Genomic DNA, 25,861 nt, shown 5'->3' with positions numbered 1-25,861 from the left:
CGCACCAAACCAACACAGACAAACACAGTCCCAACGCGAACGAACCAACATGGCGGAAGCAGAGACGAGCGAGTTGACTTCTGCGGGTATTTTCCAGGAGATCTTCACCTCCCCGCTCAACCTCACCCTGCTCAGCCTCTGCTTGTTCCTCCTGTACAAAATCCTCCGCGGGGACAAACCGCCGGAGCTCGGTGAGGTGGAGAAACCTCTGCCCAAACTGAAGAAGAGAGACTTTACCCTGGCGGAGCTCAAGCCCTACGATGGGCTGGAAAACCCAAGGATCCTCATGGCGGTCAACGGAAAGGTGTTCGACGTGACCAGAGGGAAGAAGTTCTACGGACCAGGTAAACAAGCTAACAAGCTAACTGACAAACTAGCACTTAAGATGCTGTTTTTGGAACTTCGTGTCCCCGTGACGTGGAAACAGCACGATAATCACAACTTCACACAACGGAAATTAAACAGCGACTTTTTTTGCGAAATGGTTTAGTGACCGTTTGCAAAGTTATCGACACATTTTAACATCTAGGTTTGGTTCAAGTATTTAACAAAAAAAGTGGACTCGACTTTTGCTCCGTGTGGGATGCCACGCCCCCTTTTAGCTCCTATTTCACAACACTGCAGGCGTTAGCCTTGAGCCAGAGATCCTCTATGTGAGACAGGATGTCCCACTCCTCTGAGTTCAGAGTATGCAAGGAAAACGGTAACACTTTATAATAAGTCCACTCTATGAAGCATTAGTTACGTGAACTAATACTGAATTCATTATTTATAAAGGATATTTCTGACATGAATACTCATTAATATATGGTTTATAAGCACAGTTATAAGAGTTTTACTAATCATTCATAATCATAATCCTTTGCAGTTTGTTTTAATAATCCCATGTGCTTTTTTGTCTTTCCTGTGTTAGAATAACTCAGACTTTTGTGAGTCTTTGGGCAGTGATGACCTTTAAATCTCATTTGTAAATGCTTTATATGGCATAGGTAGTCCACACTTTAGATGAGCTCACACCATAGACTTAATTAATGAGTAGGAAGTGCTTTAGAACTACCTGAAATAATGAATTCTTGTGTTAATAACCGTTTATAGGACATCTATTGGAAAAGAAATCTGAGTTAGTATAAAATACACACTAAAATATTCACTAACCATTAGTACATGTCCAAAAATTGGACGTGCAAGCATAAATGCACATCATAACTGGTTTGTAAGTGATGCAATACTAAATGTTTAAATGCTGAATCCATAATTTATAAAATATGAAAATACAATCATTAAGCACAATGTAGATGAGCTTATGAATGATGAGTAAAACATTTATAACTGTGCTTATAAACCATATACTAATGAGTATTCATTTCAGAAATAGGCTTTATAAATGATGAATTCAGTATTTGTTCATGCTTAACTAATGTTTCATAGTGTGTACTTATTATAAAGTGTTACCAGGAAAACTAAAAAAATGACAAAAATTAGAATTTAAAAAAAAACATTTTTGTTAACTGAAATAAATAAAAACTAGAATTAAAAGAAAAAAAAGATAACAAACTGAAATTCTGTTGTGTATTTACAAAACTAACTAAAACTTAGAAAAAGTTATGGATAAATTCTCTTCGTCTTTGTCAATGTCGGATTGATATGAAATCAATTTATTTCACTAGAGCAATTTTAGCTAGTGGCACCATTTTTTTTTTCAAAACTTTATTAACATAATGCCACATACAAGAGATCAATAGCAGTCAACAGTAATAAACATAACATGGAAAACATAGTGCTCGAGGTGAGGCAGGAATAAATTAAATATAAATACACAGATAGGTAAGTAAATTAAATAAATAAAGGGAAAAAAAAGTTACAACTTAAATTTGTTACATAAGGCTTTAGTTTTCACAGCTTTAGAGTTAGAGTTAAGAGTGTCCAAGTAGGATTTTAAGTAGGACTGAAAAACCACAAAGTTGGGAGCTAGTGTCTCCATACGACACTTTTTGCTCCGTCACTTGTGTTCACTTGTGGTTTCCAGTCGTCTTCTGGTCCCCACTCTACCTGGAAACATGGAGACTAAAGCAGCAGAGTCCTGTCTGGGATTGATTTGAATACGACCACAGAGAAGAAGAGAAAGAGATTAAAACTAAGTATTTAGAAAAAAATGAAAACTAATCAGAACTATCAAACCTGCTCAAAAAACGAATTAAAACGAACTGAATTGGAGAAAAAAAAAGTCAAAACTAAATAAAACTAAACTAGAATGAAAAATCCAAAACTATTAGAATCTTGTTGGTATGACGGACCCCTTACCACTACATCTTGAAATGGAGTTGTAAGGGGTAGTGGTGTGAACATTCCCCTTTGAAATGGTCCAACCCTTCCAGACTTGTTCCTTCATCATCAGTCATCGATGTCGCTATAAACAGATGAGACAACTTTTGCTGCATTTCCACTATATGGAACTGACTCGACTCAACTCCACTCCACTCTGGTACCAGGTCCTATTCCAGACCGTTTCCACTCTGGTACCACGTCCTATTCCAGACCGTTTCCATTACAGGATACTACCCACTTTACAGTACCTGGTCGTCATAGCGATGCGGTGCGTTACTTCCGTGTCGTCTGCTTAGAGTTACTGATAAACTCGCTCGTTGCGTGTTGTCTCGTCAAACTCCTGCTGAATTTTTACGTCGGCCACCAAAGACTGAACCTCCTGGACAAACCATGGTGTAGTTTTTTGGGCTGTCATTTGGATTCACCTACTGACAGATTTACTGTCAACTTCTGCATCTGTTTTTTGTAAAAGGGCGGGGCACAGAGACGACTCTGACCAATCAGTGGTCTGCAGTGTTTACACGTCACCTTTTAGTATCTGGTCCCCAGTCCTGGAACCTCAGCGGAGGAGAGACCAAAAAACTAGTACCAGGTACCAGATTCCAGGTCCTTTTTTGTAATGGAAATGCAAAAAGCCCGAGTCGAGTCGAGCTGATACCACGTAGTGGAATCGTGGCATTTGTTTTTCGACCTAAAATCCCATTCCATCAGCAGCTGGAACCGTCTCTGTTCATCTTTTTGCAGCTATCAACCACAGAAATGCGATCTGTAACACACTGACATGACGATCACATGATTCAGTTGTTTGTGCAGTAAATCTGTCCATTTGTGTGTTTCTTTTGTCACTGCTGCTCTGTTTTTGCTGTATTTACCTCCATCTGACCCATGATTGGAACTGAATTATGGCAGATTTCTCCTACCCCTCTGTTTGTAGTATCGCGAGTTCATTCTTGTAAAATTAAGACTTTTTGTATTCAACTTTATTCTCATAATATTACAGGTTTTATCTAAATATTTAACGACTTTATTCTCGTAGTGACAACTGTTTATATTTTCTTATGTGGCCCTAATACATAGTTGAACATTATGATCTGAAGTGGGCCGGACTAGTGAAATAATGACAATAATATAGAAACAATGTCAACGACAAACTTTTCTCTATGTTTTAGATTGAAAAAAGCTACATTACTTTATGAAAATGTTTACATTTACAAACATTCAGCACGAACATCCATGAAAAAACTGAAATGCATTAAGAAAAACAGGTGCAGTTTTAACAATGTTCTATCTCAGTTTATCATTTACACGTGCATTACAACTTGCATATCTACAAATATACAAAACATTTAGGAACAGTAACGACAGTTAATATTGTTAAAATTGCACATCTCTAAAGGCATTTCAGGTTGTTCACATTTTTTGTGAAAAGATAGTTTATAAATGCAAACATTTTCATGTAGTTTTCCTTTTTTTACACTAAAACAAAAAGAAGATTTTGCAGTTGTTGTTATTTATAGGTTATCATGATAATAATTTACCGTTCTGACCCACTTGAGATTGAGTTGGGCTGAATGTGGAACCTGAACAAAAATGATTATCAATATTTTCAGTGTAATTCTTGCATTTCATAAAGTTCTTCCAGGAGGTGCCCTATTGTCAGACCGCCCTTTAGTCAGAAAAGGGTTAGACTTACCAACTAAATCCAAACTAATTTTCTGACCAAAGGGCCTTCTGACAATAAGGTGGGCACCAGTTTGTCCCACGGGCCGGATTGGACCCCTTGGCGGGCTGGTGTTGGTCCATGTGCCCCCTGTTTGACACCTGTGGTCTATGTGAATAGTGGGCTTACTTTTTAAAGATATAAACACAATGATAAGAAATGGTCCCTCTTAGTTTAAGCTGCGTTTGTTGGTGTCCTCACCAGGAAGTGGAATCTAAAACTGAGTATTAGCCTTAATGGTTCCCTCTGAAGGGAGTAAAGTACCAGCAGACACACAGCCATCAGTGAGGGTGAGTTCACTTTTATGACCTCATTTAACATCAACCTTCCAATTATCTCAGGTTGAAGTCCAGTTTGTTTAATCCATGATTGTAAAAGAACTCACTGTACCTTCACCCATTTTTGTGGGAGAAGTGACCATATTTGGACCAGAGGGTGGAGTTGGGAAGTGTGAGTGACTGCCTGCCTAAATTAGCATTAGCATTAGCTAGGGATGTAACCATATGAAAATTTCATATCACGGTCATCATTATTATCGTGGTATTATTGAAATTGTGCTCAAAATGTTCAAAAAGTACTAATACACACACTGAAATAATTTAACAAAGTTGTATTATGGGGAAAAAAAAGAAAAAACAAACAAATAAAATAACAGCACAATGTACTTTCTGTTGCAAAAACATTCAAATATTAACATGTAAATATCAAAGATACAAATGTGCATTAAAGATGACACCTTATGGACACTGTTTGACCATTTTCCAGATCAAGTTTGAGTTGTTTGAGTTTCTTTTTCATAGATAAATAGATAGAGCGGAGGTCTCTCTCTCTCTCTCTCTCTGAGTTTTCAAAGTGTGATAATCAAATCTGGTTATTATGATAATTTGAATTTAAACGGTAATACTAACCACTGGGAATTTTAGCGTGGTTTATCGTTATACTGGTAATCGTTACATCCCTAGCATTAGCTAGGTGCTAGAGTTGTGCTGCGTTGCAGTCCACCCGTAACCCATGTTTCTCCAACCTCCTACCAGTGGAAATGCACTGGAATGGCAGCCAACGCCGTGACTTCCCACCCGTGAACTCTTACTAGATCCATGTTCTCCCGGTTCTGTGCTCTGATGTTACAAAGCCCGTGAAACAACTATCGCGACCCCCCTATGGATGTGGTGTTTATGCAAATTGTTTATGAAAACAAGCTATTGGTCTAAAGTTATTTATCTGCAAATGTTCTGCATAATCAGCAGCTGCTCTAGTGTTAGCTAGTTTTCAGTCTATTGAGGACAAGAATAGATTAGTACCAAATACGAATCCAAATATACAAATAACATAATACTAGAGAAGCACTCAGAGAGCACAGACCTCCGCCAAGGCAGATCAGTGGGCCCCCGTGCCCCCCTATCACCACCAAAATTTAATCATTTCTTCCTTGTGCCAGTATCAACATTTCCTGAAATTTTCATCCAAATCCGTCCATAACTTTTTGAGTTATCTTGCACACAGACAGACAGGCACACAAACGCTGGCAAAAACAGAACCTCCTTGGTGGAGGTAATAAACGTAAAAAAAAAAAGAATACAGAACAAAATATCAATGAAGAAATGCCTGTTTCCACTAATCCTCCAGGTTTACAGAACAGGTGGCTGTAGCTCTGTTTTTTTAAACTGGTAATCAGTGTAATGGGTGGTCTGGGATGGAGGAAGAAGAACAAAATGAGAAGAAGAAGAATCCAGGCTGCACTGCCATAAAGGATCCATGTGGAACAGACCTGCTCCTCTTCTCATACAGTCTTCACTAAATGCTTGTGTTACAGTTCACTTTTGTTTAATTACCTCCACCAAGGAGGTTGTGTTTTCATGGGGTTTGTCTGTTTGTCTGTCTGTGTGCAACATAACTGAAAAAGTTATGGAAGGATTTGGATGAAATTTTCAGCAAATGTTGATACTGGCACAAGGAACAAATGATTAAATTTGGGGGGGGGGCTGATCTGACTTGGTGGAGGTCTGCGATCTCCAAGTGCTTTTCTAGTTCTTTCTGTTTCCTCTGTCTGTGGTTGGTCTAGTTCAGTTGGACTCAGACTGTTTGGGTTAGGGTCTGTCTGTGGTTGGTCTAGTTCAGTTGGACTCAGACTGTTTGGGTTAGGGTCTGTCTGTGGTTGGTCTAGTTCAGTTGGACTCAGACTGTTTGGGTTAGGGTCTGTCTGTGGTTGGTCTAGTTCAGTTGGACTCAGACTGTTTGGGTTAGGGTCTGTCTGTGGTTGGTCTAGTTCAGTTGGACTCAGACTGTTTGGGTTAGGGTCTGTCTGTGGTTGGTCTAGTTCAGTTGGACTCAGACTGTTTGGGTTAGGGTCTGTCTGTGGTTGGTCTAGTTCAGTTGGACTCAGACTGTTTGGGTTAGGGTCTGTCTGTGGTTGGTCTAGTTCAGTTGGACTCAGACTGTTTGGGTTAGGGTCTGTCTGTGGTTGGTCTAGTTCAGTTGGACTCAGACTGTTTGGGTTAGGGTCTGTCTGTGGTTGGTCTAGTTCAGTTGGACTCACTGTTTGGGTTAGGGTCTGTCTGTGGTTGGTCTAGTTCAGTTGGACTCAGACTGTTTGGGTTAGGGTCTGTCTGTGGTTGGTCTAGTTCAGTTGGACTCAGACTGTTTGGGTTAGGGTCTGTCTGTGGTTGGTCTAGTTCAGTTGGACTCAGACTGTTTGGGTTAGGGTCTGTCTGTGGTTGGTCTAGTTCAGTTGGACTCAGACTGTTTGGGTTAGGGTCTGTCTGTGGTTGGTCTAGTTCAGTTGGACTCAGACTGTTTGGGTTAGGGTCTGTCTGTGGTTGGTCTAGTTCAGTTGGACTCAGACTGTTTGGATTGTGTCTCTTCAGCTGATTGAACAGGTTCCTAGTGTTGACATTCGTTATTCTAACAGTTGAACATGATGGACCTGTATGTGGAGGACGTACGTCACACACACTGTGAGCGGCGCAGACTCCGCCCACACTGTCCGCGGACGTTTGAGGTTTCATAGTCGACGTACTAGTTTCACATTTAAAACAGGTTGATGTGCGTCGACGTCCATGAAGTGAAGTACGCCTGTCTCTGTGGGGGTCAGATCTTAAGTTAAGTTAACCCTAACCGCCCCACCACTAATTCCACAATCTCTCTGCTTTGTCAGATCATCGATACGTTCGAATCCTTCATGATCTAATATCGTCATATCGCACACCCTAACTAGGGCTGTGTATTGGCAAGAATCTGGCGATACAACACAAATCACAATACTAGGATCACGATACAATATATTGCGATAATATCATGATTCTGTTAAAAAGGCAATTTTTTCCACTTGTTTCTTTTTCTTTTATGATTATTTCCTGGAAGAATACCAGAAAACCGATACTGGTATCGGTATCGGAGCATCCCTAATCGCAATATATTGCAGAACCAATATTTTCTAACACCCCTACCCCTAACATACAGTGATGTTTAGTGTGGAATTTCAATTTGCTGCCAAATGTATACAATCCTCTATTGTGTGTAGTAAAAACTCACGAAAATGCTAAAAATCGGACCAGTGGCCCTGTATCTTACCGGCCAAATTCAAAGCTTTGGGAAATGTATCCAGATCCATTTTTTCTCCCCCAGTTCTGTGTATTTATTCTATTACAAAAATAGTCCATGTTTTGCTCATATTCCAATCAGATCTGTAAAAAATTCAAATTCACACTTGATATCATTGATACTGATTTATTGGATCAATCCACTTCCTAGCTGTAATAACAGGAAAATTTTTCAAAGTGGCACCAAATCCAGAATCAGATCCAGATTGAAATAATTTCAATCCCTTGTGTTGCCATCATCATACAGAAGCTGTATACCAAGTTTGAAGTCAATCAGAACTGGAGTTTGGGAGAAAAAGACGATTGAAATGTTTTTCCCATAAGAGCCCATGTTCAATTTTGCGTCAGTTCCAGATCCAGAAGAAGATCCTGATCAGCATGTGGACATTCTGTTTGGGTCATCTCCCCATCAGGGCTGGACTGGAGACATTTACACTGGAGATCATTTATATTTACTGAGTTACTGCATCCATCCACTTCCTATCTCTGATAATGGGGACATTTTTCAAAGTGGCACCAAATCCAGAATCAGATCTGGATCCAAATAATTTCACTAACTTTTGTTGACATCATCATAAAGAAGCTGTATACCAAGTTTGAAGTCAATCAGAATTGTAGTTTCAGAGAAGAAGACGATTGAAATTTTTGCAACGGACGACAGACGCTGCCGCTGCCGCCGCCGGACGCCACATGACGACAATAGCTTATGGCCTGTCAGCCGGTAAGCTAATAAAAATGCAAAAGTCCATATTAGATCTAGTATTTTATTTAAATGCACATGAACTCTGGTCCACATTCAAACATTGAAGCTGGTGCTGACATCTGCTCTAAAACAGAAAACAGTCCCTTCTGAGCACCAGTAGAAACATGGCTGCACAAACAACCCAACCAGTTTGATTTGTATAGTACCAAATCCTACCAAAATGTATGTCATGACACTTCGCAGTTAGAGCTGGTCCAGACTGGAGTCTACATAAACCATCAGAAGACTCTGAACAGTTTTAGACGGTACAGTCTGAACTACATGTCGTCATGCACAGGGTGGATCCAGGTTCATCCTTAGGTTATTATCAAAGTTCAACTGGACTGGTTTTTGAGCTTTAAAACTTTTTGTCTCTCATTCAGGATATTTCATCAGTTCTATTTGGTGTGGGGGGGACTTGTACATTAATATGTAGGACTGTAAGAAAATATCAGTTGTGCAATATATCGTGATATTTCATTTCACAATACTGTATCGATATTTAAAAAGTTAAAAGTTGATATTTTTAGGTATTTATTCAAATGCAGATATTGTGGTATTGGTTTGTTTTTTTGTTTTTTGTTTATATTTTGTTTATTCTTATTTCACACTCTTTTATTCAATATTGTTTGTTCCTTTGTTTGGATTGAACTCAAATACTGTTCTGATGTTAGTTGTGAACTAATAGAATCTGAACATTTGAACAAATATCATTTCAGTTTGAACACAGTTTGAACTTTTTGTGATATAACATTAGATCCTGTTCTGATCAAATAAAAATGTGTTTAGTATTTGTGCAGATTTCTGGCGTAATTCAATTCTTCAAGGAAATTGTCATTAAAAAGAAACAAACAAAAAATTTGCCTTTTTAACAGTATCGTGATATATCGTATTGTGATCCTAGTATTGTGATTTGTATTGTATCGCCAGATTCTTGCCGATACACAACCCTGTTAATATGAGGAGTGATCTGTGCAGGTTGTTTTTGTATCTTAATGATTCTAAGTGTCAGGGCTGTAGAGAGGTGACCCTGCGTTTCCCTTTACATATTTAGCTGCTGTTGGTGATGTTCAGAAAATGGCTGCTCTGATCCAAAAGCCTAAAGGCTGTTCGTCTGAACAGGTTGTAGAATGTTACTGCAGACATGGAGTGGTTCAGCGTTTATCATGTGCTTCTGTCCATTTTTCCTCTGGAATCAGAACAGAGTTAGACCTCTTCTGCAGCTGTAATCTCCGATTGCGACCTCTGCTGTCTGTAACCTCTGACCAACTCTATGACTCACGGTGTTAACCAGTTTGAGCCGTTCCACCTGCAGACAGGTCAGGAACAGGAGGAGGTACAGATCAGCTGTGGAACTGGACAGTCCAACACCCTGGACACTTAGATCATACAGGGGTTCCAACACCGGCAAATGATCGTGGCCGCCGTGCCTTCAGAAATATGATCTTTTTTCAGATGTTACAGATGTACATAAGGCTGCAAGAAAATATCGGTTCTGCAGTATGTCACGATATTTCATTTCACAATAATGTATTGATATTTAAAAAGTACTGTATCGATATTTTTGGGTATTTATTCAAATGCAGATATTGTGGAGGTTCATTTTAGTTTTTCTTTTTTGTTTATATTTTATTTACTATCATTTAACACCTTTTTATTCAATAACGTTCGTTCCTTTGTTGGGATTGACCTCAAATCCTGTTCTGATGTTAGTTGTGAACTAATAGAATCTGAACATTTGAACAGGATCTGAAACTGGAATGTCTGTAAAACACAATTTCAGTTTGAACACAGTTTGAACATTTGGTGATAGAACATTAGATCCTAAAAATGTGTTTAGTATTTGTGCAGATTTCTGGTGTAATTCAATTCTTCCAGGAAATAATCTTTTATAAAAGAAACCAGTAAAAAAAAAAAAACTCTTCTCAAAAACTTTGCTCTTCTTTGTGATATTCAGCCGGTATGTTCATTCAGAGCAGCGCCCTCTGGTGGATTGATTGACAAATGCTCGTTCCAACGCAATGGATGCATGTGAATGTGACGGCAGTGATGCTCACACTGTTTGAAACGGACATATCTGTTTCAGTAAACGAGCGTGAACGGGCCTTAAAATGCTGCTGTGTGCTTTTGACAAGTGATGTTTGGACCACCGCTTCTGTTCAGGGAAGATTTGTCCACTTTCACAAAGATGGCTTTTGTGGCCCAGTTTACACAACATTTTAATTTTATTTTGAGGTGTTCAGCCTCCCGTTTACACAGATACGTTTTAGGTTTGGTAAAACAGAACCTTTTGAATATGGCCTCCAGACTGGAATCTTCCTGAATTACCACTGACTCCTCTCAAGCATTTATCTTCTCTGGCCAGTATTCTGCAGTCTGTACAACACTGACTTCTACACCAAAGAAACCAAACAACCCCTCCAGAAACACCTTAAAGCAGGGGTCTCAAACATGTGTCCCAGGGGCCAAATGAGGCCCACTAAAGGTTCCAATCTGGCCCCTGGGATGAATTTACAAAGTGCAAAAATTCCAGTCTTGAATTGAATTACGCAAAAAAAAAAAAAAAAAAAAAAAATAGCTTGAATTAAGGAAAAAATGTTGAATTAAGCAAAAAAGTCTTCAGTTAAGAAAAAAAAAAAAAAAACTTCTTGAATTAAGCAAAAAATAATCTAGAATTAAGCAAAACAAAACTTCAATTAAAGCCGCAAGCGGCATCTAAAGGCCCTCGCCACGGGCACGTCCAGTAGAAGTATGTCCATCGTTCAGCAGGTGGCACTCTAGCACCAAATTTCAATGTCTTCTGATGAATGGGTGTAGGCCTGGGAGATCGACAACTGATTCAAATTTGAGGCAAATCTTTGTTTGTATGTCCGAACTAAAGAAAGTTTTGTATAAGTAAATCTGTAGGGGGTGCTATGCAACTAAAAATAAATTTCTACCATTGAATGGGTGTAGGTTTGCGAGATGTACCACTGAGTCAAATTTGAGCTAAATCAGTGTTCGTATGTCCGAATTAATGCAATTTTTGTGAAGGTAAATTATTAGGGGGCGCTAATGAGCGAAGTGGCAATTTCTTTTGATAAATGGGTGTAGGCCTGGGAGACTGACAACTGATTCAAATTTGAGCCAAATTGGTATTCGTATGTCTAACGTGAAGCAATTTTCGTAAAGGTAAAATTGTAGGGGGCGCTATGGCACCGAATTTCAAATATTTCTGATAAATGGGTGTAGGCCTGGGAGATAGACGTCTGAGTCAAATTTGAGCCAAATCGGTGTTCGTATGTCCGAACTGAAGAAATTTTAATAAAAAAATATTTAAAAATTTTTGTAGGGGGCGCTGTAGTGCAAAATTTCAGTTTCTTTTGACAAATAGGTGTAGGCCGGGGAGACAGATGTCTGAGTCAAATTTGAGCCAAATTGGTGCTCGTATGTCCGAACTGATTTCATTTTTGTAAATGTACATTTGTAGGGGGCGCTATAGTGCAAAATTTCAATTTCTTTCAATAAATGGGTGTAGGCCTGGGAGATAGACATCTGAGTGAAATTTCAGCCAAATCGGTGTTCGTATGTCTGAGCTGAAGCAATTTTTGTAATGGTAAATTCACGAAGAAACTTTGCAAAGTTTGCGACGTCGTCACACAAAAACGGTGACACCTATCCAAAAAATTCGGCTAACTTTTGATGCCCTACTTCTCTAGATACTGTGCACCGATTTTGAGCTCATTCGGCCAAACGGCTTAGTAGGAGATAGTTAAAATACAACGTCAGCGAAAACGCTGACTCAGCATTTTGGAAATTTCAATCCAATATGGCTGACAAAGGGTTGGTTTTGGGGCGTGGCCATAATAATATTTTTTGTTTGTCTCCTCATGATGAATCTGTGTACCGATTTTCGTGGCTCTACAACAAACTTTACGTTGGGCGTGCTCCCATTGGCGTAATGCATTTCCACTTTTCAAGGGGGCGCTGCGGCAACATTTCTTTACTGACATCTTCGAAACCTATATGTAAATTCAATTTCTCACACTTCTGAATTTTGTGCAAAATTTGGTGAGTTTTCGTAAATGTTCAGGGGGTCAAAATTGAGCTCAAAGCGCAAGAGAAAGAAAAATAAGACAAAAAAATAAATAAATAAATAAAAATAATAATAATCTGAGCAAGAACAATATAGGCGTTACCGTGGCAACCACGTATTTGACTGTATTTGAAAGCTCTCGAGGTCCCCCACATGTCTGTGGGGTCAGATGTCACCTGTCGTGCACTTACACACATGTGACTGACCCCGAGTGGGCGTGTCCCATTGACTCCCATTCATTGTGAGCAGGTGTAAATATGCGACTTGTGAACATGTCATGTACATCGTCGAAAAGGTCTCAGTGCCGTGAACGTGAATATGTGTGAGAGTGGCGACAGTGGCGAAAGGCGACCGCGTCACTGGCGATTTCGTCCCCATGCGCCCACTGCAGACTCAATAGGCCCTGCGCCGGCTTTACTCGGCTCGGGCCTAATTAAGCCATAAAAAATCTTGAATTTAGTAAAAAGAAAATTTTAATTTAGCAAAAAAAATCTTGAATTAAGTAAAAACTCTTGAATTAACAACTTCAAATGTTTGTCTTTGTTTTAGTGCAAAAAATAACACTAAATTCTGAAACTCTTTCCATTTCCAAACTCTCCTGTACCAATAAAATGTGACTAACCTGAACAAATGTGTCCAACCTGAAATGTCTGTATTAAATTCAGTCCAGTTTGAACTCTTTTCTTCCTGTTCCTCAGTGTTTAGTGTCTTTGGAGATCTGATCCAGAATGCACATGGACTAATGAGAAGTGGAGGAAGAAGACTGAGAAAATTACACTGATTTTACTGAAGAAATGTCCGTTTTTTCAGGTTATTCACATCTTTTTTGTTTGGATAGTTTATAAAAGTAAATATTTTCATAATTTAACAGGGCTTTTTGTTGACACTAAAACAAAGACAAAAATTTGGAGTTGTCATTATTTATAGCAGGGGTGTCAAACATGTGTCCCAGGGCCCAAATGCGTCCCCCCAAAGGTTCCAATCCGACCCCTGGGATGAATTTACAAAGTGTAAAAATTCCACAGATTCATTTTAGTGTCGGTTCCACATCCAGACCAATCTGATCTACAGTCAAATAATAACAGCAGAAGAACCCACACAAAAGAATGACTGCAGATTTACTACTGGGTTTGATGGGAAAAAAATAATACACTATGCCTATAGTTAAATAATGACAACTTCAAAATTTTATCTTTGTTTTAGTGCAAAAAATAACATTAAATTATGTAAATATTTACATTTCCAAACTCTCCTGTAACAATAAAATGTGACTAACCTGAACAAATGTGAACAACCTGAAATGTCTGTATTAAATTCAGCACAATTTTAATAATTTTCTTCCTGATATTCAGTGTTTAGTGTCTGTGTGGCAGATACTTCAGGGCAAAATTAAGGCTGACAAGCCACTGCAGGACCCACAGAAACTGAAGTCAAGGTCATCATCCAGACTGATGGATAAACAACAGAGTCTTTGTAGATCTGATCCAGAATGCACATGGACAAATGAGAAGTGGAGGCAGAAGATTGTTCAAATTGCTCTTATTTTTCTTCATACATTTCAGTTTTTTTCAGGTTATTCACATCTTTGTTGTTTGGATAGTTTCTAAAAGTAAGTATTTTCATCATTTAGTGGGTTTTTTGCACTAAAACACCGACATAAATTGTCAGTTGTCATTATTTCGAGGTTCTTCTGTTCTTATTTTACTGGTCCGGCCCACTGCAGATCAAATCAGACTGAATGTGGAACCTGAAGACCCCTGTGTTAAAGCCTGCTACATTCTCCACAAGAACACACACATTGCTTCTCATTTCTTCTTGTTTGAGAGTTCTCGCAGCTTGTTCTCGACACACCGTCCGGGCAGAACTTTTTTCCACGTGTGTACTCCGAGAACTGTTGTGTGATTGGATTCTAATAAAGTCTGAAATGTCCTGGCCAGAAGGAACTTGGTTCTTGTTCTTACCACTTCGAGAAAACAAACAAATTGCTGTGTTCTTGTGATGTATGTAGCAGGTTTAAACCTCTGCAGTCTGTTTTCACTCAGAAGAAGAAGGACACTCTCTGAAGACAAGGTCAGAATATTGGCCAAAGAGAAGTGTGCATCTCTGACTTCCAAGGTCATAAGCATAGGAAACCTAACCTGTGCAGACCACCCCCCTACCCCCCACCCCATCAGCAAATGGAACAAAAACCAGTCCAGTTGAACTTAAACAAATGGAACAACTATGAATAATGACCAGGGCTGTAAGAAAATATCAGTTCTGCAATATATTACGATATTTCATTTCACAATACTGTATCGATATTAAAAAGTACTGTATCGATATTTTTAGGTATTTATTCAAATGCAGATATTGTGGAGGTTCATTTTAGGTTTTCTTTTTTGTTTATATTTTATTTATTCTTATTTCACACTCTTTTATTCAATAATGTTGGTTCCTTTGTTTGGATTGAGCTCAAATCCTGTTCTGATGTTAGTTGTGAACTAATAGAATATGAACATTTGAACAGGATCTGAGACTGGAATGTCTGTAAAACAGAATTTCAGTTTGAACACAGTTTGAACATTTGGTGATAGAACATTAGATCCTGTTGGGATCAAATACAAATGTGTTTAGGATTTGTGCAGATTTCTGCTGGAATTCAGTTCTTCCAGGAAATAATCATTTTAAAAAAAGAAACAGAAAAAATTGCCTTTTTAACAGTATCATGATATATCGTGATATATCGTATCCTAGTGTTGTGATTTGTATTGTATCACCAGATTCTTGCCGATACACAGCCCTAGTAATTACAGGAAGGTTCCATCTTTTATTCTGAAGCTGCATGTCTTTAAAGAGAATGCACAAAAACTCATCTAAACATTAAAAATGATTCAGACCATAAAGAAGTTAAAATCATTACACAGAGAAAATGATCCCTAAAACTACAGGAACAGTGGGAAATACCAGTTTGAATGACAGACAAACACGTAACTTTTTAACTTATTCTAAATGACACAGGCGTTGGGGTGAGGAGCCACGGATGGAAGATGCCGAGCCAACGCTAACAATTATCTGATTGTCTTATTAGTGTCATTTCTGTTACACGACAATCCTAGAGCTGTTTGTCAGGGAAAAAAAAGTTTTATTTTAAAAAACGTTCTTACAAAAAGCTTGGAATGTCAGTCTCTGCATCCGTGGGATCTGTCAATCAGAGTCCTGCTGGCAGACGACAGTGTTCCACTGATGCTGTTGTAAATTCTTACTTATTCGAGGATCCAAAAAGACGGACAAAATATTTAACATTGTTCGAGTGTAGCATTTTAAATATGATTTTTGTCTTATTTACTCCGCTTTGATGAATATGTTTGTCATTTAAAGGTTCAATGCAGATTTTTTTTTGCCTTTGGGCAAAAATTCAACAGTTACCTTTCAGTCTGTTGTAATTCAACTGTTCTTTTTTTTTTTTTAGCTTAATTTTTTATTTGGTTTTGCTCGTATGAATTTACAAGACATTTTACATACATTAACAGATCTAATCATATAATAATTGAAACTAAACATTGTCATTAGTGTCAGTTGTAACAGTAGGCCATCCGTTGTCCCACATCATCACATCATCATGAACTCTAAACAGATTTAGTGAAGTCTTGGTCACCTGGACCGTGTTAATCATTCAAACTCACATATTTCACTCAACATGTTTCTGATTTAAAATGGTCGTCTGTTCAGAATAATCTCAGTTCTCTTATGTTTTACCACCTGAACTTTTCTGTGTAACCAGGCAGCCTCAGACCAAGTGTTTGGTCGAAAAGGCTCGGTGTGTTCAGGTTCCGGGGCTGCGGTCGGACTTGTGGAGCACACGCCGCCCTTGTTTATGTTCCTGATGGGGTTCGTTCAACGTGTTCTCTGTGTTTCGGCAGAGGGTCCGTATGGTGTGTTCGCTGGCAGAGATGCATCCAGAGGTTTGGCGACGTTCTGTCTGGAGAAGGACGCCCTGAAAGGCGAGCACGATGATCTGTCGGACCTGAACGCCATGCAGCAGGAGAGCCTCACTGAGTGGGAGACGCAGTTCACCTGTGAGTTGGACGTGTCACCCCCCATCTGGAGCAGCTTTGAAAACCACAGAGCAACCAGTGGAATCACACACACCACCAAACACTTCCCTTGGTATTTGTGTGCATTCACATTCAAAGGCTGCTCTCAATTCAGCGGCTGTTGCAGGTGTCATAGCGTAGACTTTGTCTTTTAGGTGTTTAGCGTTTTTTGGGATATATACAGGGTGTCCCATAAGTCTCCATACATAGGAGACATAATACATTCCATGGTTCTAACATGTATTTGTTTATATTTCTTCTTTATAGTTCTTCAGCAGTGGAGGACACGCATTGAAATGTGTTCCCGACAAAATGTCAGTCATATAGAGCATATTATAGAAATAAAAATGGTTTATGTCAAGAAACGTTTATTTTTCCTATGTATGGAGACTGATGAGACACCCTATATATATATATATATATATATATATATATATATATATATATATATATATATATATATATATATATATATGTATATATATATATATATATATATATATATATATATGTATATATATGTGTGTGTGTGTGTGTGTATATATGTGTGTGTGTGTGTGTATATATGTGTGTGTGTGTATATATGTGTGTGTGTGTGTATATATGTGTGTGTGTGTATATATATGTGTATATATATGTATATATGTATATATATGTATATATATATATATATATATATATGTGTATATATGTATATATATATGTGTATATATATGTATATATATATGTGTATATATATGTATATATATATATATATATATATATATATATATATATATGTATATGTATATGTGTGTATGTATACATATATATAAATTTTTTTTTTCTCCAAAAAAAGCTAAACAGGTCCAGTCGAACCTAGAAGAACCATCAAGGGGAATTAATGCAGTACTAATTTGACATGAAACCATGGAGATCACAGATTGATCCAAAACCATTGTGGCTTTAATCTCATGTGCATTATCGTGTCCCAGTGTGTTTTATTTTCAAACAGCCAAGCTCTGTGAATGTTTAAACAGAAATGTGGCAAAATGCATAAAGGTTTTTCAATTCCGTTCTCAAAAGTATTTCCAAATGGATCTATTTTTATTTTTAGCTGTAATGGTAAATAGCAGAAATATGACATTTACATTTCAGTAATTCACCAAAAATTACTAGAATTATGAAAAAGTACAGATAATTTCCACTAGAGGAAGTCTTTGAGTGTTTTCTTTTCAGACAAAGGATTTTAATCTGTCCCTAAAGGTTCTAATGACTTTCCTTCCTCCTCTTCCAGTCAAGTACGACTACGTCGGTAAGCTGCTGAAACCAGGAGAGGAGCCCACGGAGTACACGGACGACGAGGAAGGCAAAGACAAGAAAGCCGACTAGAAAAAGCTGCAGGAGGGATTCAAATGCCTTAATTTCCGTTGGTAATTTCATGTCTGTGGCCTCTGGAGAGAAAAGCTCCACCCTCTGTTTGCATTAGATTACAACTGGACAGATAATTACTGATGTGAATTTTATGTCCTGATGGAAGTCCGTTTTTATTTTCTCACAACATAATGAAGGTAAAAGGGCGTTAATGTCTTGATTAGACTTAATGTCAACTTTTAGAACAGACCCTCAAGTAGTTGTAAAGATTTTAGGAGTTTAACCCTTTCGTGCCTGACGTCCACATCTGTGGACACATAGTTGGACTGATGTTCCAAAGGGTTCTAAAGGTAATACTGTCCAGACCACATGGGTTCAGTCTGTACAGACCATGACCTAAAGGAACATCTGAGTTTAGAATGTGGACTGATCTGGGATCTGCTCCAGTGAACCTCCTCAGACTCACACATGGGTTTACTGTCCACCGCTGGACAACAGGTTCACAGATTTAGACAAAAAAGTAAAATAAATAGTCCACCCTAAAGGACATTCCATAAAAATGTATATATATAAAAAAAAGCATCTGAAAAAACTGTTGCATCAGGATGTTTCCAATATCTGCAATTATTGAATTGAAAAACACCTAAACTTGTCCTTTCCTGGATCTGAGGAGGGGAAATATCTTCTTTAAAAAAAACATGTTTAAAAAAAAAAAATTCAAAATGCATTTCAATTTTAGCCTCATTTTGAGAAATAAAATCAGTCTAAAACAAATCTAGATCCTTTTTTTTTTCATACTTCGTGCATGAAAGGGTTAAGCTAAATATTGACAGACCAACCCAGACTGCTGATGAAACGACAGATCAGTGTCACACAGATACAGAAAGAAAGAAAGAAAGAAAGAAAGAAAGTTGAGTCCCCATCAGTCCATGACATCCTTCAGTCATGGGTTCAGACCTCTGTAAACATTTCTGTAAACATTCCAAACTGGGATCAGTGAGCCTTAGTTTGTCTCACAAAGTTGGTTTGAGTGAGAGAACATTCAGATAAAAGCATCCGGTCAAACCAGTGTGCTGTTGTGTCTGCACGTGTCCTCGGCTCAGTCGTCTTCAGATGCAAATGAAATAAACCAGACAAACCTCTGCACCACTTCCTTCTAACCCACAGGTGTCAAACATGTGGTCCGGGGGCCAAAGCCAGCCCACCAAAGGGTCTAGTCCGACCCCTGGGATGAATTTATGAAATGCAAAAATTACACTAAAATATTAACGATCAATGATGTTCAAATCATTTTAGGTCAGTTCAATCTAAAGTGGATCAGACCGGTGAAATACTATCATAATAACCTAGAAATAATGACAACTGCAAATTTTCCTCTTTATGTTAAGAAAAAAAAAAGTTAAATTACACAAAAATATTTACATTTACAGACTAGCCTCTCACAAAAAATGTGAATAACCTGAAATGTCTTAAGAGAAGTCTGTGGAATTTTAATAATATTCTGCGTGTTCTTAAATGTTTGGTGTATTTGTCAATCCACTGTATCTGTAAGTTCTAATGCACATGTATAAATGATAAACTGAGGTGTAATATTGTTAAAATTACACTTATTTTTCTTCAGTATTTTCAGGTTGTTCATATTTGTTCATGGTATGTTCAAAGTACGGTTCATAGATGTAAACTTTTCAATATGGAATTTTTCATTTTTCACTCACAAACATAGAGAAAACATTGGAGGTGATATTATTTCTCAGTTCTCATCCTATTATTTCTATTCTTTTACTGGTCCGGCCCTCTGCAGATCACATGAGTCTGAATGTGGAACTGAACGAACATGAGTTGGACAGCCCTGACAGAAACACCACATGGTCAGTGTTTGCCGTCAGCGCTGGTAAAGGATCCGTCTGTATTCATCCTTCTGCGTAGCCAGATGAGTTCTCAGATCTTTCGCCATGACTTTTCCCGCTCGTACTCGCTGCGCAGAGCCTTAACGGACCCGGCTGACGCACAAACTCTGCCTCTGCCTTTGTTTTTCTGATCACCAACAAAGTGACGTATCCATCACATTTATTCACAATAAAACCGAGCTTCGGTAGCTGTAGCTTTTTTTTTTTTTTTAATGTTACGCTCGGTCTAGGGGTTGCCGAGACGCAACATGGTGTGAGACTCCCCTCCCTCCATGTCCCTTAACAAACAGGAGCAAATTACACAAATGACCAGCAACCACGCCACTGCAATATGAGATATTTATTTACAAAAGAAGAAAAATTAAATCAGGTAGGGAATCACAATAATCTACAAACACAAACCAAAATACATCAATCTTACCTAAGAAAAAACTTAAAGAAAAAGATTCCCTCGTTGTGCAGCTGATTTTACAAAGTTTGAACAAAAATGACAAAAGGCTGTTCTGAACAGAGGGGGGATGGGATGAGAGGAGTCTCCTGGGAGGAAGGAAGATCTGACTTTAAATTTCCCAGCTGATCTCTGAGGAACCAATCAGCCGCAGCCAGCAGACCAGTGCCACGCCTGCAGCTCATCCTCCATTAACCATTATCTGTTAGGAGGGAAATGCAGAACACACACCCACACAGAGAAGAGAACAGAAAAACTACAAAAATACAACAGAATCACCAATGACGCAGCACACTACAGACTCAAACAAACACTAACCCTGAACACTTTGTTTATTTGGAAAAGCAGTTTATACAAAACTTCCCTTACGGGTACAATTTAGTTTCCACACGTCAAATGGAAAGAAGATGATAATCCAAGATTTATAGTCAAGTATAGAACAAACTAGAAGCACTCGGAGAGCGCAGACCTCTGCCAAGGCTGATCAGTGGGCCCCCCCACCCCCGAGCACCACCAAAATGTAATCATTTCTTCCTTATCCCATTTCCAACAAACCCTGAAAATTTCATCCAAATCTGTCCATAACTTTTTGAGTTATGTTGCACACTAACGGACAGACAAACAAACAAACAAACAAACAAACCCTGGCAAAAACATAACCTCCTTGGCGGAGGTAATTAAAAAAATAAAGAAAGAAAAGTGGGCTGGGGCACAGGGCTTACTCCACTACTTCATCAACAAGATAAAACACATTAAGGTGTGTATGTTTACAGTAACCCAGGACTCTGAAACTGCTGTTCTGTCAGGTTCCACATTCAGTCTGATCTGATCTGCAGTGGACCGAACCGGTGAAATAAGAACAGAAGAACCCAGAAAGAATGACAACTGCAGATTAATGTCTGTGTTTGAGTGAAAAAAACCCATTAAATTATGAAAATACTTACTTTTATAAACTATCCAAACCAAACAGATGTGAATAACCTGAAAAACGGACATTTCTTCAGTAAAATCAGTGTAATTTTCTCAGTCTTCTTCCTCCACTTCTCATTAGTCCATGTGCATTCTGGATCAGATCTGCAAAGACACTAAACACTGAGGAACAGGAAGAAAAGAGTTCAAACTGGACTGAATTTAATACAGACATTTCAGGTTGGACACATTTGTTCAGGTTAGTCACAGTTTATTGGTACAGGAGAGTTTGGAAATGGAAAGAGTTTCACAATTTAATGTGATTTTTTTTGTACTAAAACAAAGACAAACATTTGAAGTTGTTAATTTGAGTTTTTGCTAAATTCAAGATTTTTTTTTTTTTTGCTTCATTCAAGATTTTTTTGCTTAATTCAAGATTATTATTTTTTTGCTTAATTCAAGATTTTTTTGCTAATTCAAGATTTTTTTTTGTTTAATTCAAGATTTTTTTTGCTTAATTAAAATTATTTTTAACTTAATTCAAGCTAATTTTTTTTTCTTAATTCAATTCAAGACTGGAATTTTTACACTTTGTAAATTCATCCCAGGGGTTGGATTGGAACCTTTGGGGGGACGCATTTGGACCCTGTACCATGTCCATCCATCCTTCTGTTGTGGATGCCTCAGGCTTTAACCATCAGTAGCTGTATTTTAATATATTTGTCAAATGAATTAAAACATTTCAACTGCAGTTAGCTAAGTCATGTTTCCATGAGCTGATGTGGAGCGAATAAACTAGGCCAGGGGTGTCAAACATGTGGTCTGCGGGCCAAAACAGGCCCAGCAAAGGTTTAGATCCGACCCATGGAATGAATTTACCAAGTGCAAAAATTCCACTGAAGGTATTAACGATCAAAGGTGTCCAACCTGTTTTAGTTCAGGTTCCACAAACAGACCAATGTGATCTGGTAAAATAATAACGGAATCTATAAATAACTGACACATTTAATCATAAAAATTACACCACACTATGAAAATATTTACATTTACAAACGATCCTGTAACAATAAAATGTGAATAATCTGAACAAATGTGACCAACCTGAAATGTCTAAAGAAAATTCAGCCCAATTTGAACTCTTTGCTGCTGGTTCGTCTGTGTTTACACCAGGGGTGTTAAACATGCGTCCTGTCAAAGGCTCCAATCCGACCCCTGGGATGAATTTACAGAGTGTAAAAATTCCACAGTCTTGAATTGAATTAAGCAAAAAATAATTTTTTGCTTGAATTAAGGAGGAAATGTTGAATTAAGCCAAAAAAAAAAAATCTTGAATTGAGTAAAAAAAAAAAAAAAATCTTGAATTAAGCCAAAAAAAATCTTGAATTAGGTAAAAATATATATATATATCTTGAATTAAGCAAAAAAAAAAAACAAATCTTGACTCAAGCAAAAAACAAAATCTTAAATTTAGCAAAAAATCTTGAATGAAGAAAAAAAATCTTGAATTAAGCAAAAAAAATCTTCAATTAAGTAAAAAAACAAACAAACTTGAATTAAGCAAAAAAAAAAAAAAAATCTTGAATTAAGCCAAAAAAAAATCTTAAATTTAGCAAAAAATCTTGGAATTAAGCAAAAACTCTTGAACAACTTCTAATGTTTGTCTTTGTTTTAGTGCAAAAATCACATGAAATTGTGAAACTCTTTCCATTTCCAAACTCTCCTGTACCAATAAACTGTGACTAACCTGAACAAATGTGTCCAACCTGAAATGTCTGTATTAAATTCAGTCCAGTTTGAACTCTTTTCTTCCTGTTCCTCAGTGTTTAGTGTCTTTGGAGATCTGATCCAGAATGCACATGGACTAATGAGAAGTGGAGGAAGAAGACTGAGAAAATTACACTGATTTATCTGAAGAAATGTCCGTTTTTTTCAGGTTATTCACATCTGTTTTTGGTTGGATAGTTTGTAAAAGTAAGTATTTTCATCATTTAATGGGTTTTTTTCCACTCAAACACAGACATAAATGGTCAGTTGTCATTCTTTCTGGGTTCTTCTGTTCTTCTTTTATTGGTTGGGTCCACTGCAGATCAGATGTGGAACCTGACAGAACAGGAGTGTAGAACCCTGGTTTATTTATGTGTTGTTTCTTCTTCCTTTGTGGTTTGGTTTCTCTCCTGCAGGTGCATCCATCCCCTGAACACAAACGCAGCCGTACAGTTGGAAAGTGACGCTCATTACAGGACGGCGTCTGCCCCCGGACACATGTTTGACACACCCCCCCCCCCCCCCCCCCCCCCCCAACATAAACGGTGTAATCCTGCCTAAGATGACAGCATTGGAAGACAATTAGAATGTTGTTGAAGAGGAGAAGGACAAATGGGTGATGACCACGTACACAAACCAGCTGATAACACTGACATAAACGTGCTGTTAAAGCAGAGAAGTGCCAGCGGTTGCCTTTCTTGCTATTATTCGACCGTCATCGGTGTTATTTTTCACATGCTTTTCACATTTCAGCTCACATTTAACCAACTGTACGTTCTGTAGTTCTGCTGTGAGGCCTTCCTTCCTGTTTTTTTAAACACACATTTTCAACTGATTATTGAAGACACCTCATTTTTATTGGTTATTTTAACATTTTGTAATCCAAAACATAACACAACACATAAACAACATTCAGGAATAGACACTACACTGTACAAAAAAAAAAAAAAAAAAGGTATTATTCTGGCAGCTGGAGTGCCAAAAAAAATTCTGTAAAATAACAGAAAATAACCATCTCATAAAAATACGGTAATTTTCCATAATTAAAATACAGTTTTTTGCCCTAACTTTACATGAGATTTTGCAAATGTTTTTGACTTTTTAATGTTTAATAAAGAATATTTTCATGTATTAAAACAATCCAATTCCCTATAAATATATATATAAATAATTTTCAGTGAGACTCAGTTGTCCAGTCCACTGATAAAAACTGTATTTGGACAGTTTATCAGTGCTTATACATGTTATACATTCACAAAAATACATTTATTCAACATTTTTGTTGTGAAACCTCCTGTAATTACACAAGATATTTGTCAGTGAACAAACAAGTCTGGTTCAACTGACAGAACTAATACTTCTGTTACCGTTAACTGTCAGTCATTTTATCTGGTTTTATTTTATTTTTTTTTACAGTATTAAACTTTAACAGTTTAATCTCATAAATAGGAAAGAAATTTTTGTGAAATTAGGATACATTTGCAAATGTATTTTAACTGTATTTTTCTGTGGAAAAAAAATCTTATAAAAAATTTAGATTTTATGGTTCTTCACAGTTACAGTTTTTTCCTGTTCTTTTCCATTTGACATGTAAAATCACAGTCTGTTTTTGTCATTTCATTGATATTTTCCTGTATCTTAACCCTTTCATGCACAGTGGTCAGTCCAGTGGTCAGTCCAGTGGTCAGTTCTTCTCCAGCTATTCTCTTGTTTATTCATGGCTTTTGGTGTTTCAGTTCCATATCAGCCGACACAGTGGACACTTATGCACCATCCCATAATAATACACTGACATTCATGCCATTACTGTACCTTTGCTGTTCATAAACCTGATCTGCACTGACATGTTTGAGTGGAAACCACTTATTATTTGTTAGACACAGGTTTTTTTTGCATGTTATCTCCATGAAGCGAATAAGAACTAGGATTAGAATATGTTCAAATGAGAGAAAACATCAGATTAACAGCATTAAAATGTTTTTATTTCACTGTTTTCATATTACTTTATTACAGAACAGGATTAGGGCCACTGGACTTTAATCTTAGAATTCTGACTTTTTTTTCCATAATAATAATTTTTAAAAAATGCATATATTGGACCTTATTTTAGTTTATTGTATTTTTTTCCAGTGGCCCTAATCCTCTTTTGTATTTTCTGATATTGGGTTTTAAACACGTTTCTTGACTTCAAAAATTAAATGCATGGACATTTTTGTAACTCCATGAAAAAAAAAAATCGATCACATTGTTTTTTTCATGTCTAAGGAGGAATAAAAACACTCAAGAAAAAAATCTTTACTAAGGTTCTCATAATTCATGCATGAAAGGGTTAAAAATCCAGGAAAAATCTGTCAAACAGTGAAAATTCTGTTAAATTACAGATTTTTTTTACAGTGTAGTTTCAATCCAAAAGCAAAAATAATGGCTGCAGTTATAAAGTAGAAATTAAATTATGTAATCAAATTTGAGCAGCAGTTCACACACACACACACACACACACACACACACACACACTGTCAGGACTATGAGACAAACCACACATTAATTATCTTTGTAGAAACTCCTCCACTTGTTCCTCCTCATATGAAGTTCAGTTTGCAGCCTCAGTATAAAAGTTAATCTCTCCATTTTATGAATTTCATCGACTGTTTTCATCCAGTCCTGTAGCACCGGTGGCTCAAGTTAAAGCCACTTTAGAGTGATTTTTTTTTTGTTTTTTTTTTTTTTTTTTTTGCTGCGAACTGATTATTAAAGTCAGTGAAAGTCCTGATCCCAGTCCTGCGTCATGTGTGTTTAGGCCTTCTGAAGCTCATGGGTGTGTTGTACAGTGACTGAACTGAAAAGCAGTTTTTGTAAGAGATAAGTCATTGATCAACAATATGTTTTTTTCTTTTTATTTTCGTAATGTCATTGTATAAACCTCTTATACTTAAATTGGGCTTT

General features: G+C 37.4%; 1 protein-coding gene across 3 annotated transcripts; it reads left to right on the top strand.

Moving 5' to 3' along the window:
• Positions 1 to 23,943, top strand: pgrmc1 (progesterone receptor membrane component 1). Of its 3 annotated transcripts, XR_003934954.1 has the most exons (5): positions 1 to 344; positions 16,364 to 16,519; positions 17,814 to 17,949; positions 23,088 to 23,125; positions 23,335 to 23,943. XR_003934954.1 is itself a non-coding variant. In XM_030130073.1 (4 exons), the coding sequence occupies exons 1-3, from the start codon at positions 50 to 52 to the stop codon at positions 17,906 to 17,908; spliced, it is 546 nt and encodes a 181-aa protein (XP_029985933.1). In that variant the 5' UTR covers positions 1 to 49; the 3' UTR covers positions 17,909 to 17,949; positions 23,335 to 23,943. The 3 variants fall into 3 exon arrangements, 2 of the variants coding, with proteins under 2 accessions (XP_029985933.1, XP_029985932.1); XM_030130073.1 differs by lacking the exon at positions 23,088 to 23,125; XM_030130072.1 differs by lacking the exons at positions 23,088 to 23,125; positions 23,335 to 23,943 and having other exon boundaries at positions 2 to 344; positions 17,814 to 18,041.
• Positions 23,944 to 25,861: the final 1,918 nt, after the last annotated feature.

Source organism: Sphaeramia orbicularis, unplaced genomic scaffold (assembly GCF_902148855.1).
Source record: "Sphaeramia orbicularis unplaced genomic scaffold, fSphaOr1.1, whole genome shotgun sequence".
In the NCBI taxonomy this organism is placed as follows: Eukaryota; Metazoa; Chordata; class Actinopteri; order Kurtiformes; family Apogonidae; genus Sphaeramia; species Sphaeramia orbicularis.
The sequence above is the reverse complement of the archived record's forward strand: the minus strand, read 5'-3'. Positions and strand labels throughout refer to the sequence as shown.

Excerpts from the sequence above, each read along its gene's own strand:
- pgrmc1 (XM_030130073.1), top strand. The coding sequence starts at position 50 with ATGGCGGAAGCAGAGACGAGCGAGTTGACTTCTGCGGGTATTTTCCAG. Across the intron at positions 345-16,363 it reads GAAGAAGTTCTACGGACCAG|AGGGTCCGTATGGTGTGTTC; the intron begins GTAAACAAGCTA and ends GTGTTTCGGCAG. Across the intron at positions 16,520-17,813 it reads GTGGGAGACGCAGTTCACCT|TCAAGTACGACTACGTCGGT; the intron begins GTGAGTTGGACG and ends CTCCTCTTCCAG.